Raw genomic sequence first — 17,285 nt, 5'->3', positions numbered from 1 at the left:
CAAGCAAACCTACATAGTCTACCGACTAAGATAGGCCAGCTAAGGTATTTAACTGGGAATTTATCAACCATGCGTCCAATTTTTATTTTGCCAGAGACTCCACCCAATCCTTAGGCAAACCTTGCTATGGCAAGTTTGTCAAAGTTGACCTTCTGGACCAAATCCATCTCGCAAGTACTGCAAAAATCTGCTAATATGAGTAATTGGTTCTCTTTGCGTCATATATTGTAGATGTAGATGGGACACACAAAGGCTAGTGTCTAAAACTTTAAATCCACTGAATCTTCCCTTTCCTTCCACATTATTAAACATCAAACTAAATCCCTCAGCAACAAGTGTAAAAACGAATGGATATAAAGGATCCACTTGCTTGACTCCTCTAGTTGCTTTGAAAAACCCCCTAGGGTTTCCATTAATTAGCAAAATGGGCACTAGTCACACACACCCCCCATCCATTTTCTCTATTTATCTCCAAATTACATACAAAAACATAGGTCTTCTCCATAACTTAAATCACAACCACTCAAAGTCCTAGAGTGCATGCATTCGTGGGTAATAGATTTTGTAGATTAGTGAGAAGATTAGGCCTCATATTTCTTGGAGATTAGTTTCTCTTCTATCTTCCATGTGCACATGGTGAATGGAAACTATCATACTCGTGTACTTGCATCATCATGATTTACCTACTCTTTTTATGGCATTAGCAGGAGATTTAGGTTGAATGGACTAACCAAGAAGAGATGTACCTCCTATTCATATAAAGAGTCGGCCTTCAAAGTCAAATTGATTATCATAGGGAGACGGAGACTTAAACCAATCAATATGCCCATGCGGACTTGGATGCATATGAATGGCTTCTAATTACTCCATGTATTGGTAATCATGGGAAATTTGTTCACATGGTAAAAACTGCGAACTTCGTATGTGAAAACTAATTTCACAAAATTTCAAAAAGAAAACGAAAACCTTGTCAAATTGAGTGAACCAAGACAAATTACCCAAAAAAACATTCCACCTCATTGCTTCCATACAAAGTACAAGGACTATATGCCTGCAAATGCAAATTTTTGGGGTGTTGATTTATATTTCATATCCCCATCTGATAAATCTCTCCCCCATACAATATCCCATGGGGAACACCATAAATTCCTCGTGATACACATGTTTAATGCTTACTCAAGATGCCACTGTTAGACAGGAGGCGCAAAGCCTGGTTGGCATTCTTCAAAACCATGGATGACCTTTGAACTCCATGTTTTCTCTTCTTCATGAACTCTTTAGCACTTTGTGCACAGTCAGCTGGGTGCAAACCTTCCAAAAGTACTATTTTGGCACTGCAATGCATCAAGCATAAGTTATTTCCTCTGAATGGGCCATGAATCTCAAAAACTAAGGGAATGATAATACTAACAAAAGGAGTGATTATACTATCAAGAAAAGGGGTCATTACCCTGGGATTTTCGGCATCTTCTTTTTTGGCGAGGGCATGTCATCAATGACTTCGTCATCAGATTCTGAGAATACCCGCCTGAATGCATCAAGAAATTATTTAAATGGAGTGAGCAAACAAGATCAATAAATAAAAGAAGGCTCAAACAAGAATATGAGTTTGTGACTATATCTTCAGGTCAGCTTCCTCTTCTCTATTAGTGACAAAATTTCATTCAAGCATCAGAATCCTTTTTCCAATGGAAAGCAAATAAACATGACAAACTATTAGCAATCAAATCTAATCCAAACATGAGCGTTTTCCTTCCTACTGGGAACCAGGAAAAAGAAGTTTTATCATTAAAAACACAATAACTCTTTCTGATTTTTTGCAGTAGCTGGTTTTTTTCTTTTGATAATGTTTTTTTGCAGTAGCTGGTTGAACGTGGAGATATGGTTTAAGACTTCAACATGAATTTTTCAACAAAAAGACATTTTTTCATGCATTTGAAGTTCACATTTGGATGCTACTTAAGCAGCACACAAGAAAGAAGTACAAATACAAAGACAGTATAGGAGGTTGTCATGAATATGCGAATAACAGAGTCATCAAAATGGGTTTGACAGAGAAAGCAATTCATTGAAAATTGAAAATTGAAAAAATCCAGATTTTATTTAAGACAAACTAAATTATTTAATTCCACCCTGCTGACTTCCTTTTCGTAAAGCCACTCGAAAAAGAAAAGAACCAAGCACAAATGTCCTACCTTTTGGTCATCCTAAACATCACAAGAACTACATATGAAAAGTGTCTACCCTCCATCTTTGTACAATTAGCAATACACTGGTATGCCATAATAGCCTTGACATCTTACATAGCGGCCAAGAGACAATTCCACATCCCTAGTCACTCCCCTCCCATTGTATGTGCTTTACTTCTCCCCATTACCATCACAGTGTAGTCAATATCCTGCTCCTATTCTGTTATCCCAAACCTCAATCTGTTCTTGGTAAACAAATTTCAAACCCCAGAGTTTACCAAGGTCCTTCCCTTCTGTTGTCCCTCTGTCCTTAATTTCAAACCGCAGAGTTTATCCCTCTGTCCTCAATTTGTTATTACCTTGTTCGATCTTCTCCACCAAACTCTCTAGAATCCTTTGATTCTAGAAATTCATCTCCTGCTGTGATGCTAGCCAAATTACTACACATGATACCGTTATCATGCTCATACCACTTGGCAAGCCACACATTTCCTAAGCCAATACCAATTAAAGGAAATGATAGCACATGGCTCAATACAACTAAGATAATGAAAATCAAGAAATAACACTACATCCCCATTTAGGTTGGTAGTCTATTTATCTTCACCCACCGAGTACTCCATCAGATTGTCATCCACATATTAACATCTATGGACACCCTTGAAAGGGACAAAACTCAATGCTCATGAAATCACCTTCCCTATCAAGGCCCATCCATTGTCCCACATTTGAAATTGCAACAAAGTGCTTCATGCATCCCACCCATAGGCAATACGGCCGAGATATTTCCCTCAACCATCTAAAGAATGAGAACTTGGTTTGGTTGTATAGAACATTCCATAATCTCAAACCCCCATATTATTATCACAAATCACTAGGTGGTTTGTTACTCTATATTTTTTATGACGTTCCCTACATAAAGAAAGCCAGTTATCATGCATATCACATGTTTAGCATTACAACTATTTCCACAACAACTAGCCTAGGAGTGTATTTTGGTTATTTGTTTCAGGTGATTCTCTGTGTTTTAAAAAGTTCATGACCCATGTAAAGCTCATGAGAATCACTCTTTTATTAACTGAACATAAAGAAAATCACTACGTGTGTTCTTTCGCCATCAATCCCTTCGTCCAATCTCCAGAAAACTCATACCAAGATTATCAATTTAAAAAGAAGAAAAAACTTGTATCCTATCATCCATCATAATATGGTCCACCATAAAATATTCAGCAACAAAAGCCTCTTCTAATGACATCTTAGTATGCAATGAAACCTCAGCCCATCAAGTCATGCGAAAAAGGCCATCTCAATGATATGCTTGTTTAATTCTATATAAGCTTCTTTTGCTGTAACTTCAAGGTGGACTTGATTAATGAAAGTGAAATAGTATTCTTATCCTCCTACTTGGTGTATAGCGATATAAATACATGGGGAGTGGTTTCATGCAACGATTGTATAATAATATAATGAAACAATCTTCAAAAACTATGTTAGGGTTATTTGTTTGACCCAAATTTTTAGACACACTCTTTTCATTTTAATGAACAATCACAAAAAAGAAACAGTTGAAAAAAAAATCTAAAAAGTGTTTTTTCAGCACAATTAACATAGACCGTCCATTTTGGTGAGATGCTTAGATCTAGGCCTTAGAAGGATCTTTTTTTCTTTCCAAATTTTTTAGATAACTTTATTGTCATTAGATTAACAGCGTTAATCAAGACAAAAATGATTTTGAATTCATAAACGCTTAGATCTTAATATTCACCACATGGACGGTCTACATTCATTGTTGGAGGGGACTCATTTTGACCATATATAGGTTGCAATTTTTTTTTTTTTTTTTGAGATTAATTATTGAGATGAAGAGAGCGTGTATACAAAATTTCGGGTCATACAAATACCACAAACATGGTTTTCTAGAAATGTGGTTTCATTATATTATAATGACATGGTGACATGATATCATTTCCCTCCCTCTCTCTCTTTATATATATATATATATATATAGGAAAATGCTAAAAAATGCCTATAGGTGAAGTTCTACAGTACTTCACCTACGGCTTTATCACCGTTCAAAGTTTATCACACGGCCACAATGTCTGATAGTGTTTGAATTTTAATATTTGTTTTACAAATCATAATGATATGAAATTTTGTCGGTATTTGCATCTTAGTGAGATGCACATGAATAAAATATAAAAAAAATAATTTGAATGATAAAAATTACGTAAAATACCTATATAAAGTTTCAAGGATAATTTCATCATTTTATTTTAGGACAATTATTTCTTTAATATTTTATTTTGGTGCGACTTGGTCTTATATACACACACCCCAAATTTTAGATAAATCCGATTAATAAAAAATTATAAAAATTCAAATACTACCAAAAATTGTAACCATGTGATCAACTTTGGACGGTGATGAGGTGTAGGTGAAGTTCTATAGAACTTCACCTATACGCGTTTTGTAGATGCTTCCCTATATATATATATATATATATAGAGAGAGAGAGAGAGAGAGGATTATGTTAGGGTACTCACACTATAAAGTATTTTATAATTGTACTCAATTTTTTGGATATTTATATACCCTTGTTTTGTATCTGAAGCATTTTGTTAGTTAGGGTATTTTTGGTCATTAAGAGAGGTGTGACATCATCCACATGGAGCACACTATTGGCATTTAATGCTGTATGTGGGCGATGTCACACCCCTCCTAGTGATTAAAACTACCCTTACTAAAAAAATATTGTATTACAAAACAAGGGTAAATAAGTGTCTAAAATTTGTTGTGTACAATTACAAAATACGCTATAGTGTAAGTACCCTAACATAACCCATATATATATATATATATATATATATATAGAGAGAGAGAGAGAGAGAGAGAGAGCGAGGATTATGTTAGGGTACTCACACTATAAAGTATTTTATAATTGTACTCAATTTTTTGGATATTTATATACCCTTGTTTTGTATCTGAAGCATTTTGTTAGTGAGGGTATTTTTGGTCATTAAGAGAGGTGTGACATCATCCACATGGAGCACACTATTGGCATTTAATGCTGTATGTGGGTGATGTCACACCCCATGCGGATGATGTCACACCCCTCCTAGTGATTAAAACTACCCTTACTAAAAAAATATTGTATTACAAAACAAGGGTAAATAAGTGTCTAAAATTTGTTGTGTACAATTACAAAATACTCTATAGTGTAAGTACCCTAACATAACCCATATATATATATATATATATATATATAGATATATATATGGGAAATGATCTAATCCAACGGTTGTATCATAGTATAATACACCATACTTTTAAAAAACCATGTTTGTGGTATTTGTATGATCCAAAATTTTGCACACACACTCTCATCATCTCTATAATCTTAAAAAAAAAAAAAACTAATTTGCACCATATATATGGTCAAATTGAGTCCCCTCCAACAATGAATCTAGACCGTCCATTTGATGAATTTCAAGATCTAGGCCTTTATGAATTCAAAATCATTTTTTTCTTTTTTAATATAATTAATCTAATGATAATAAAGTTATCTAAAAATTTGGAAAGAAAAAAAATCATTCTAAGGCTTAGATCTAAGCATCTCTCCAAAATGGATGGCCTATGTTAATTGGGCTAAAAAAAATACTTTCTAGGTTGCTTTTCAAATTTTTATTTTTGTGATTGTTCATTAAAATGAAAAGAGTGTATATTTTAAAATTTGGATCAAACAAATCGCCCTAACGTGGTTTTTGAAGGTTGTTGCATTATATTACTATGCAACCTATATATATATGTATATATGAAAACTCTTCCCAACGCCTATAGGCGAAAATAAATAGTGATTTCACCTACCCTCATCACTGTTCAAAATTCATCGCACGATCACGATTGTCCCGTAGTGTTTCATTTTTTTCTACAAATCGAAATGAACTGAAATTTGGAACGTGTGTACATCTTAGTTAGGCGCACCTAATAAATAAAAAATAAAAAATTTGACAAAAAACAAATTGACCAAAATACCCCCAAAACATTTTAGGGGTATTTTGGTCATTGTTTTCATGTAAAATATTTTTTTGATATTTTTCGTAGATTCGACTATTTTTGATGAACACACGCTCCAAATTTCAAGTAATTCCGATTTATATATATAAAAAAAATGAAACACTGCAGGACAATCGTGATCGTGCAATGAACTTTTGACGGTGATGAGGGTAGGCAAAATCACTATTCATTTTCGCCTATAGGTGTTTTGTATTATCTTTCATATCCATATATATATATATATATATATATATATATGGAGCAATGATTTCATGCAACCATTGTATAGTAATATGATGCAACAATCTTAAAAAACCATTTTATGGCCATTTGTTTGATCCAAATTTTCAAATATACACTCTTTTCATTCTAATGAACAATCACAAAAAAAGAAAAAATTGAAAACACAACCTAGAAAGTATTTTTTTAGCCCAATTAACATAGGCCGTTCATTTTGGTGAGATGCTTAGATCTAGGCCTTGGAAGGATTTTTTTCATTTTCAATTTTTTTGGATGGCTTTATTATCATTAGATGAACTATGTTAAAAAAGAAAAAAATGATTTTGAATTTATAAAAGCTAAGACCTTGAAATTCACAAAATGAATGGTCTAAATTTGTTTTGGGGGAGAGGGGGGGACTCATTTTTACCATATCTAGGGTTCAAATTGAACTTTATTTTTTTTGGGGATTGATTATTGAGATGAAGAGTGTGTGTGCAAAATTTGGGGTCATACAAATACCACAAATATGGTTTTCTAGAAGTGTCGTTGCATTATACTATGATACAACCGTTGCATTAGATCATTGCTCATATATATATATATATATATATATATATATATATGGAAAAGTTCTAAGAATGCCTATAGGCGAAAATAAATAGTATTTCGTCCCGCCAAGGACTTGCTATGTCCGTGGTGGTTTATTGAACGGACTCACAACGGACGGTGCAATGTCTGTGACGCTTCTGCCTGAATTTTTTACCGTCATGGACTTAGCATGTCCGTGACGGTACTGTCACGGTCATGCTAGATCCGTAACGGTCGTTTTATCTACGCCGTCTGATTTTTTCGGATGGTGATGAGCCAATAGGGGAACTCACTGTAGAATTTTGCCTATAGGTGTTGCGTAGTCTCGTCATATATATATATATATAGAGAGAGAGAGAGAGAGAGAGAGAGAGAGAGAGAGAGATTGCCCAACTTGTGAATTGGCAGGCCCCTACCGGTTTTCGTGGTGAGAAATAGGGCTAAAGGTCCCCTAACTCCTTTCCTTGATGATGATTGAGAGGGTTACCTCCTTGATCGATCAACTAGAGTGATCGTCAAGCTATTGTAGTGAAATCAGTATTAGATCTCTCCTTCTAGGTGCCAGTTTTGATATATTAGAACCTAGGTTGATGTTCAACGATCATGATAATTGGACAAGGCAGATCTCATAGCCAGGTTTGGTGTTTGTGACTTGATTAGGTTGCTGAAACCGTGCATGAGGTACCGGAATCATTAGCTATGCTGAAGTGTGGTTGGGAACAAGGTATCTGAATGACCTAAGCATTCAGTTGATGGCACCACCTTATGCGGGTTCTTTGGTGAGCAACATAAAGCAAAGTGGGAGTCGAAGACGAAGGGAACAGATTCAGGGTCTGATTGTAGTGCTATAAAAGTCAATCATATAAAAGCCAAATAGACTTATTTTTAGTCAAGAAGGTAGATTGACCATCATATAAAGACAGCAAGGTTATCCTGGGAGAGAGCTTGACCATGTAACATAGGCTTGTACTTATGGATGTCTGCCTAAAGAGATGGAAGAGAAATAGTGAAACTAATCGTTGTCCAAGAACTAGGTGGTGGAATTTAAAAAAGGAAAACAAACACTTATTTACAAATATATTGGTAAAAGAAGTAAAATGAAATTCTGAGCACAACGTAATGCTATGTGGAATGAGATGGTTGATAGTATTAAGAAAGTGCCAAAAGAAGTTTTAGGAGAAACTAGAGGGAAAAGAAATTCAACAAGAAACCTAGTGATGGAGTGAGGAGGTTCAGAAAGCTATTAACAAAAAAACGATCATGTTATAAAGCTTGGCAATGTAATAGAAATGATCAAAACTTAGAAGAATATAAAAATGCTAAGAAAATAGAAAGACTAAACTTAAAACATATGATAATCTACACAATAAATTGGGGACAAGAGAAGGTGAAAAACATGTCTTCAAACTAGTAAAAAATGAGAGAGAGGAAGTGTAGGGATCTAGATCCCATTAGATGCACTAAGAGTGAGGGTCAGAGGATCTTGGAGATAGATGATGAGGTCAACAAAAGCTGGATAATTTATTTTCAAAATTTTTAAATAACAACCAGTACAGAAATACAATGTTAAGAGGAACCTTTGACATAAATGAGATTGGAGGTCATAGTTACATTCGTAGGATTAGGATATCTGAAGTGAAAGAAACTTTGAGAAAGATAAAGATAGGAAAGACTTTAGGACCAAATGGTATCCAAATATAGGCTTGGAAGTGCACATGGGAGATTGACATATGTTGGCATACCAAGCTATTCAACAAAGTGTTGAGAACAAAAAAATTGCCAGACAAATGGAGAAAAAGTATTGCGCCACCAATTTACAAGAACAAAGGAAACATATATGAAGTTGTGGGAGAGAGTGGTTGAGCAACGACGAAGCCATAAAATGAGTGTATCAGAAAATCAATTCGGTTCTATGCTAGGGCGGTCAACTATTGAAGTCCTTTTTCTACTTAAGCAACTGATTGAGAAGTTTAGGGCGAAAGGAAATACTTCCACATGGTCTCTTAACGATTTAGAGAAAGCATACAATAGGGTACCTAGAGATTTAATTTGGTGAGTGTTGGAAAAGAAAGGAGTCATTAGAGGTTATATTGACATAATGAGAGATATGTACCAGGCAGCGATAACTAGTATGAGGACAACTAGTGGAGAGACGAGTTCTCAGTGACAATGGGCCTACATCAAGGGTTAGCGCTGAGCACATATTTCATTGTTTTGGTTATGGACGAGTTAATCGGAAACCTACGAAATGAAGTACTGTGGTGTATTTTGTTCATGAATGACATAGCTTTGATCGATGAGACTAGAGGCGGTGTCAACGCAAAGTTAGAACGTTGGATAGATGCTCTAGAATCTAAATATTTTAAAATTAGCTGGACTAAGACAAATATATGAAATGCAATATTAGTAATCATAAGAGTAGAAACGAGGAAGTAGTTAAGATTGATGGTCCAAAAATACGTAAACAAGATTGAATCCGATATCTAGGGTTGATAATTCAAGAGAATGGAGAGAATGAGAAAAGATATTGTGACTTTTAGTCTTATTGAGGGTATGGCCCTTGATAGAAAAAAATGGAGGAACAAGATTCATGTAGCCGACCTCAAATAATTGGGTAACGATGATGATGATGATCGTAGTGCCCGGTTTGATGCATGACTCCATTGGTATTGGCATGAAAATGATGATGACTTAAAAGGATGATCTACTCGAAGTAGACCCTACATCACCGAGATGATCACTCAAGTATAAAAGTGGACCTGCCTGAATTTTTCAGGCATCCTATGTCCAAAAAACTTCTTCGAATGCCTAAGTGTGGTGGAGTGATTCTCTGAATGAAAGGAGTTGTCAGATTCAAAAAGCGTAAAGCTAGTTGCAATTAACCTTTGGGGACTTGCCTATTTTGGGTGGGATCAAGTTCAAGAAGTGAGGTTACAAAAGGGGAAAGATAAGATTCAATCTTGGTCGAAGATGAGGGCGAAGTTGCATGAGCAATTTCTTCTTCCAAGCATTCCACGAGCATGTACAAACAGTTACATTGATTATAGCAAAGTTCGAAGTCCATTTGCGAATATATGAAGGACTTTCATTGCTTGACCTTGTGTTCGGGGTTAGCTGAGATGGAGGACTAGTAGGTGGCAGGGTACGTTTTGGGTTACGACTTCAAATCCAAGAACAAACTTTCCTTACAACAGGTACCCCACGTGGAAGCTGCACATCAGGGCTAGTTGGAGATCAAGTGTGGGGACATTAGAAGCCAAAAGGGTGATGCACCACCCTAGGGAGTTGCTGGCCTGAATAGGAAGCAAGCTTTAGGTGATCGAACACCGTCTGGTCTTGTGTCAATACTTGATTGTGGGCCACAACAAATGAGCAGTCCTGTATTGGGTGTTTTTCTTGTAATGGGATGGGCCACAAGGCGGTGGAGTGCTCATCAGCGGTTGCCCAACCGCATATGCTAATCTTGACGAAGCTGAGGAAGGCAAAGAGATAGACGTGGTGATAGTTGCTGATATGGGTGAGCCGTTGTATGATGAGGAAGTTGGTCAAGTTAAACAGTGTGAGGAGGTTCCTGTAGACCAAGGAAAGATGCTGCTAGTCCGAAGGATCCTTACTAGTCCTAAGGCCCCAAAGAAGGATAGCTGCAGGATCCTTAGAGTTACGATGGTTGCATTTGCAACTTGATCGTTGAAAATGTTAGTTGTGTGAACATGGTGTCAAAAGAGGTGGTATGAAAAGTTGTTATTCAAGGAGGTGAAGCACCATCAGCCTCATAAGCTTGGTTCAAAAGAGGTATTGAGGTAGTGGTTAAGTCCCATTGCCTTTACTGTTCAAATGGGAAGTTTATAGTGATGAAGTGTATGTGATATCCATGGATACGTGCCACATATTGCTTGGTTTCGCGTTGTAATATGATCGCAAGGCATTTTATAATGATGAACACAACACTTAACACCTTTTGAAAGGATGGCCAAAAGATAGTTTTAGTGCCATTGCGAGATGAAGCCTCACCTAAGTCCATTAAGGAGAAGGGTGAGGATTTACTCTTGTATTGACAATATGTGGAGGCAAGTCAGGATATGCGGCAAATTTTCATGATGGTTGAGAAGGACTTGGTCCAATGCTCTTTAGTGCTTGGAGACTTAAACCATTGATGAAGGAGTTTATCAATCTTATACCAGAAGAGTTACCAATTGGATTGACACTAATGAGGAATATTCAGCATTGCAGTGACCTCATTCTAGGGTCTAGTTTGCCAATTTACGTACCAATTGAATGAACCCCAAGGGGCAGGAGGAATTGCAACATCAAGTTGATAAGCTGCTGTCTAAGGGACTCATTCGACCAAAACATGAGCCCATCTGCAGCTCCGGCTTTGATCCCACCTAAGAATGGTGGAACTTGGCACATGAGTGGATAGTAGAGCTATAAACAAGATTACCATCATGTATTGATTCCTATATCAAGATTTGATAATATGTTGGACATGCTCGCTAGTGCATCAGCCTTCTCAAAGATAGACTTGAAAAGTGAGTAGCTCCGAAAGGCACAAGTGGTAGACAACCTTTAAGTTAAAAAGTGGCATAGATGAGTGGCTGGGTATGCCATTCAGGCTGCCCATTGCACCCAACGATTTTCTGCACTTGATGACTCAAGCCTTCCATCATTGCTTTGGAAATGTTCATTATTGCATGTTTTGATGATATGTTGGTGCATACACTAATCCAAAGGTGCATCTTCATCATTTGTACCAAGTGATTGCTATTTTCAGGGCTGAGAAGTTGAAACTGTTAACATTAAGAGACAAAACATATTCATTGGTTTGAAAAGAAATATTTTTGGCATTTCATGCGAAGAGATGTGCATAGATTTTTTTGGTAGGTGTATAATGTGCTTAGTAGAGAAGGCGCATTCTCAAAACACTAGTTTGCACACACGCCCCATTGCCTATTCCAATTAGGCCATAGGTTGATTTTTCCATAAATTTCATTATGGGATTACCAAGGACAGGTAGGATTTATGATTCAATAATGGTGGTACTAGATAGGTCCTCCATGATAACACATTTCATACCATGTAGGCAGACTATGGATGCAATATGGCTGCTAATCTCTTCTGCAACGAGATAGTGCACTTGCATGGCCTTTCGAAAACCATCACATCAACTGAGATGCTAGACTTCTTAGCCACTTTTGGAAAATCTTGTGAGGAAAATGGGAACCAATTTGCAGTTTACTAGTGCATATCACCCCAAACAAGTGGTCAAACCTAGGTGGTTAATAGGAGTGTGGGTAATATGCTAAGAAGTTTGGTTGTAGAAAATGTGAAAGCATGGATTTCATTCTACCATAAGCAGAATTTGCATACAAATATACTCCAAATTGCTCAACCGGAAAGACTCCTTTTAATGTGGTCAATGGTATAACATCTTTGCATTTTCATGATCTAATCCCTTTACCCATATGTAAGAATGTTAATGTAGATGCCGATGCCGCAAGCATGCCTAATATATGGAATTACATGAGAGGCTTCAAAAGAAGTTGGAAGAAAGCTGACAACTACCAAAATGCAGTGAATAGAAATTGATGAATGGGGCTGCTCAATGTAGGAGAACTTGTCATGGCATACCTTAGACCGGAGTAATTTCTTGTTGGCACCTATAGCAAGTTCAAAGAAGGAAGATTGGACTTTGCACGATCAAAAAGATTAATGACAATGCCAAGGAGGTGGAGCTGCCAAGTAGATCAACTATCTCCTTGATCTTCAACGGGCAAGACCTTTTCAAGTATCATGGCAACGATCGAGTCAAGTCTTCTTCAACCAAGGGAGGATGGCGCAAATCGCATTTGGGAAGGCTGGGTTAAATTTCATTTCAATTTTAATTAAGTATGAATTTGGAATTGTCTTATTTGATACGTTGGACAAGATGAAATTATTTTTGTTCGTTGGGTGCTTCATTGCAATATGTTGGTAAGAGTTATAATGGGATTTCATGCTATGAAGTGGGTAGAGAAGATAGGGTGGAATTCCTGTGAGTCAAAAGGGATAACGTCATGGAGTTCCAATGTGGTGAATGTGTAGGAACTCTAGATCAAAGTTAGAAGGTTCCAAGGCATGAGAATTTGACTGCATGGAGACAATGACAATTGGAATTCGATTGCACGTAGGGTGCATGCATAGGGAATTAGTGCAAGGGCATTGGGAGGAAGGGTAGTGTAAGAATTTTTCTCGCTTTAAGATTGATTTAGTAACCCAAAACAAGAATTTCCAATGAAAAGAAAATGAATTACGGGTCCTAACCCGCACATGGAGGGGGAATATCATCATTTTGCTCAAATTAAGTGGCCCAAGTGAAATGACAGTTCCACTTCCACTTATTCAAGCAACCTATAACTCATTTTTTTCCATTGGAAATCCTTGTTTGGGTGTCTAAGCTTAAACAAGCAAGGGTATTTATCAATATTATCAAAATCTGAACACGAACTTGATGCGCATGACAGTTCAATTAGATATGCGGCTTGATTGGTCCCAATGTGAGTGTTGAAAGTAAGTATGGCAGCAAGTTAGGGACATAAATAGAATACTTGATTCAATAAGGTTATGTCTGAGTTATTTAACTTACACAAGGGTATTTTCTATAAGTCTTCCACGTCAGCAAACATATAAATACCTGACTGATCCCAAAGACATGTCACTAGGCATCCCTCTCTCTAGATTCTTTTGTCTCATCTCTCTCTCACTCAGGCACCTCTCTCCTTTAAATAGAATACTTGATTCAATAAGGTTATGTCTGAGTTATTAACTTACACAAGACTATTTTCTATAAGTTTTCCACGTCAGTAAACATATAAATACCTGATTGATCCCAAAGAGGGGTCATCTCACTATTTTTCCCCTTTTTCTTTCTTAGGAACCCCTCTCTCTTGATTCTTCTGTCTCCTCTCCCTCTCACTCAGGCACCTCTCTCCTTTATTCTTTATCTTATTCTTATTCTTCTCTCTTCACATCTTCTTTCTGCTCTCTCAAATATTCATCTAATACTTGATGATTAGTATAGATCTAGATTATATTTTCCAACTTCGTATTAGAGAAAGGTTTAGATCTGAAGAAGTGAGAGTCGAGTGAAGAAACTCTAGCCATGTAACTGTTGGTTCAACAGTAAGGCCAGACAACAAAAGAATGTTCAACAAGAAGAAACCCTAACAGATCTTATTTTTGAAGATCAATGGTGAGACTATTCTTATATACTATTTTTATGGAAAGTGTAATTTTCTAAGGTTTCATCATAATTTTGATCTGGTTTTTTAGGAAAAGTGCCAATTTATTTTAGGCTTTTCCCCCGAGATATTGGTTTTTCATAATCCATTGATGCTTGATCCAACCTATGTTCAAAAAGTCAGCCCCGCACTGCATTGGGACTATTCGGCCCAGTGCAGGATGGTAGTTCTAGACGGCCGACTAATTGCCCAAAACGCCTTTGATGAGGCCCAAAATAGGCCTCACAAAATGGGCAAAAATGGTCCCTTCCTCCCAATGAAAAGTGGGGAAATTGCAAAATAGAACTTCTAGCAACCAAAGTGACCGATTCAAGCCTACTTCTACTGGTTTTTTGAAAGGTTAGTAAATTCAATTGTTTATGCTTAGGGTTTAGTATTTATTGCGAGTAATGTATTATGCTTCTTTTTTTTTTCATTCTCATGTGTTTTTTTTTTTTTTTTTTTAAGTTTGGCTTTACATTTATGATGATATGCTTTTTTTTTAGTTTTCTATTTATTTATTTTATTTTATTTGACCTACTTTTTAGTTGGCTTTACATTGTGTTATGTTATGATTCATGAGTAGTTTTTTTTTTTTGGCTGTTTTTTGTGTTTATAAAATATTTATGGCTATGTTTGACTATATGTATGGCTACTCTATTTATAGCTATGTCTAAAATTTATAATGCAAAATCAGAGATTTATAAACCTATAAAAAGTCATAAATTTGTAAAAACCCTAACCCCCCCCCTTCCCCCACCTTCTGTTTTACATACTTGGCAGCCCCCCAATCTTTTTGAACAATGGATCCAATGGTCAACCAGGTCGCATAAATTTGTTGCTTCCCATGAGAAACTTGAAATAGATCTATTGAGTTTTATTTTACAGGGACTGATTGATGCATATCAAATAACTTTCAGATATGTTACAATTGAAACTCACAGCCACGATTGCATAATCGACTGCCCAATGCACTGTGTAGTGCTTTAGATGTTTACAAAACGTGTTTAGAGAGAAATCTGAAGGTGTATCCAAATTTTAGCAACACTATAATTTGTTTTTTTACCTTGAAAAGTAACAATGTGACAGCAAACATTAAGGATGGAAGACTCTAGAATTTGATGGCAAAAACTATCCGGAATGGGCTAGAAATGCAATATTGTTCCGTGTAGGTACAAAGAAGTTGGGTTATATTGAAGGTCTTATGATGAAACCAGATGTAAAGGAGTCATCTTATGCTCATTGATAAGCTAATGCGTTGATTAACATGAAGTAGATTTTACGCTCTATGCAACCAAATGCACATTTATGAAATGTAATACTTCAAAGGAGATATGGGATGCAGTGGCTGAAACCTACTCGCAAAAGAAGAATAGAGCAAAAATCTATGAGTTGGAGTATTTAGGAATTTCAAACAAATTGATATATAGGTTGGTGACTATTATGCTGCTTTATGGGGTTTTTGGGATGATTTGAATCGCTAACAGCCCATAAATTGCTCTCAATGTGCCAAATAGCATAGAGAAAGAGTGGAATACAAGAAAAATATTAATCTTCTAAGGGGTCTTAACCCCAAACATGAACATACCGAATATTTTCGGTGGCAAAACTTTAGCATAACTTAACATGAAGAAACGCGCCAAAAAATTATGGATGTCCTAGTTTCCAATTCCTCTATTAATCATGGTGATGGCCGTAGTGGTGGTTGAGGTGGGGGATGTAATGGTGGCTGCAGTCGTCTCACACTTGATGAAAAGTATAAGCTGAAATGTACCCATTGTGGAATTCCCGACACACTAAGGAAACATGATGGGATCTCATTCGACACCTTAAGCGCAATACAACTCAAGCATATACAGCTGTGACTAATGAGGAGACTAGGCATATTGGGTCTCGACAATAAGATGCTAATGGTCATATACATAAGACTATACTTCTTTATCTGATGCTGAATTGGTGATCATTTCCAAGAGAAAGCTTCTTGATCTTAAGCAGCATACATTCACACATGATGAGCCCTCTTCTTCCTCTAAGTCAGATCTCGCCCCATCAGGTATATCTACATCTGCACAACATGTTTCCCTGACTCAAGCTCCTTAGATTATTGATTCAAGAACCATTGAACATATGACTAATATGTCCAATCTCTTTTTTACTCATGCTACATGTTCATATCAAGAGTCTGTCAAGATTGTTGATGGATCCCTTGTATCCAGTAAAGGAAACAAAATTTTCAATTTAAATCCTCCATGCATTTGTTATCCACTTTACATGTTCACAAGTAGTCCAATAATTTTCTATATGTTAGCAATTGTACCAAAAACTTGTAACTTTTCCCGTATTATTGTGTCTTTCAGGATTTGGTGTTAGGAAAGACATCTGGGTATGATCATGAGGATGGAGGGTTGTACCTTCTAAAGATATACCAAAAACAGGCTCCTATAGAACTCAAACCACTGCCTTGTCCGTAATTGCTAATAAAAAAGAAGGATGCATTTGTGGCACACTCATCTTGGTCATGTGCATTTTCTATTTTGCATTCTTTGCTTCCTGAGAGGTTTGAGACTTATCTGAGCACATCACCTCTAATATGGGCAGTAAATTTTAAAACTTTAAAAATTATAAAAAAGGGAAAATATCTCCATACTCCCAATTTTTAGGTTTCATTTCACAATAGACCTAAGGTTTTAAACGATATCTTGGGGCATAAAAATTGTAGATTTTATTTCTTCTAACTCCCTGAGCTAATTTAAACCTATGTTTTTAGACCAAACAAATCTAAAAAGACACGCCTTTTCTAAAAGCCATCCTCTCAAACTTCTAGAGAATGAGGTATTTGGAGAAATACAGGAAAGAGAGAGTGAGAGACGCATGAAGAGAGAGAAAGAGAAATTTGGGGTATATAAGTGAAGAGAGACAAAGGATTGGGGTTAGCAAGAGCATGTTTTTCTCACATTTGTTTAGGTTAAAAACTAGG

General features: G+C 36.3%; 1 protein-coding gene across 1 annotated transcript in view; it reads right to left on the bottom strand.

Annotated features, from left to right (window-relative positions):
• Nucleotides 1–994: 994 nt before the first annotated feature.
• LOC18446317 (UDP-N-acetylmuramoyl-L-alanyl-D-glutamate-2, 6-diaminopimelate ligase) overlaps nucleotides 995–17,285 on the bottom strand; it is a 29,028-nt gene continuing 12,737 nt past the window's right edge. Inside the window, exons 4-5 of the mRNA XM_006856439.4 lie at nucleotides 1,451–1,528; nucleotides 995–1,334 (exon numbers count right to left, since the gene is read on the bottom strand). Of these exons, the coding sequence (XP_006856501.2) occupies nucleotides 1,166–1,334; nucleotides 1,451–1,528 (247 nt within the window). The 3' untranslated portion in view covers nucleotides 995–1,165. The remainder of the gene's footprint in view (nucleotides 1,335–1,450; nucleotides 1,529–17,285) is intronic.

This window comes from Amborella trichopoda, chromosome 13 (genome assembly GCF_054954075.1).
Source record: "Amborella trichopoda isolate Santa Cruz 75 chromosome 13, AtrichopodaSantaCruz75HAP2 v2.0, whole genome shotgun sequence".
NCBI lineage: Eukaryota > Viridiplantae > Streptophyta > Magnoliopsida > Amborellales > Amborellaceae > Amborella > Amborella trichopoda.
The sequence above is the reverse complement of the archived record's forward strand: the minus strand, read 5'-3'. Positions and strand labels throughout refer to the sequence as shown.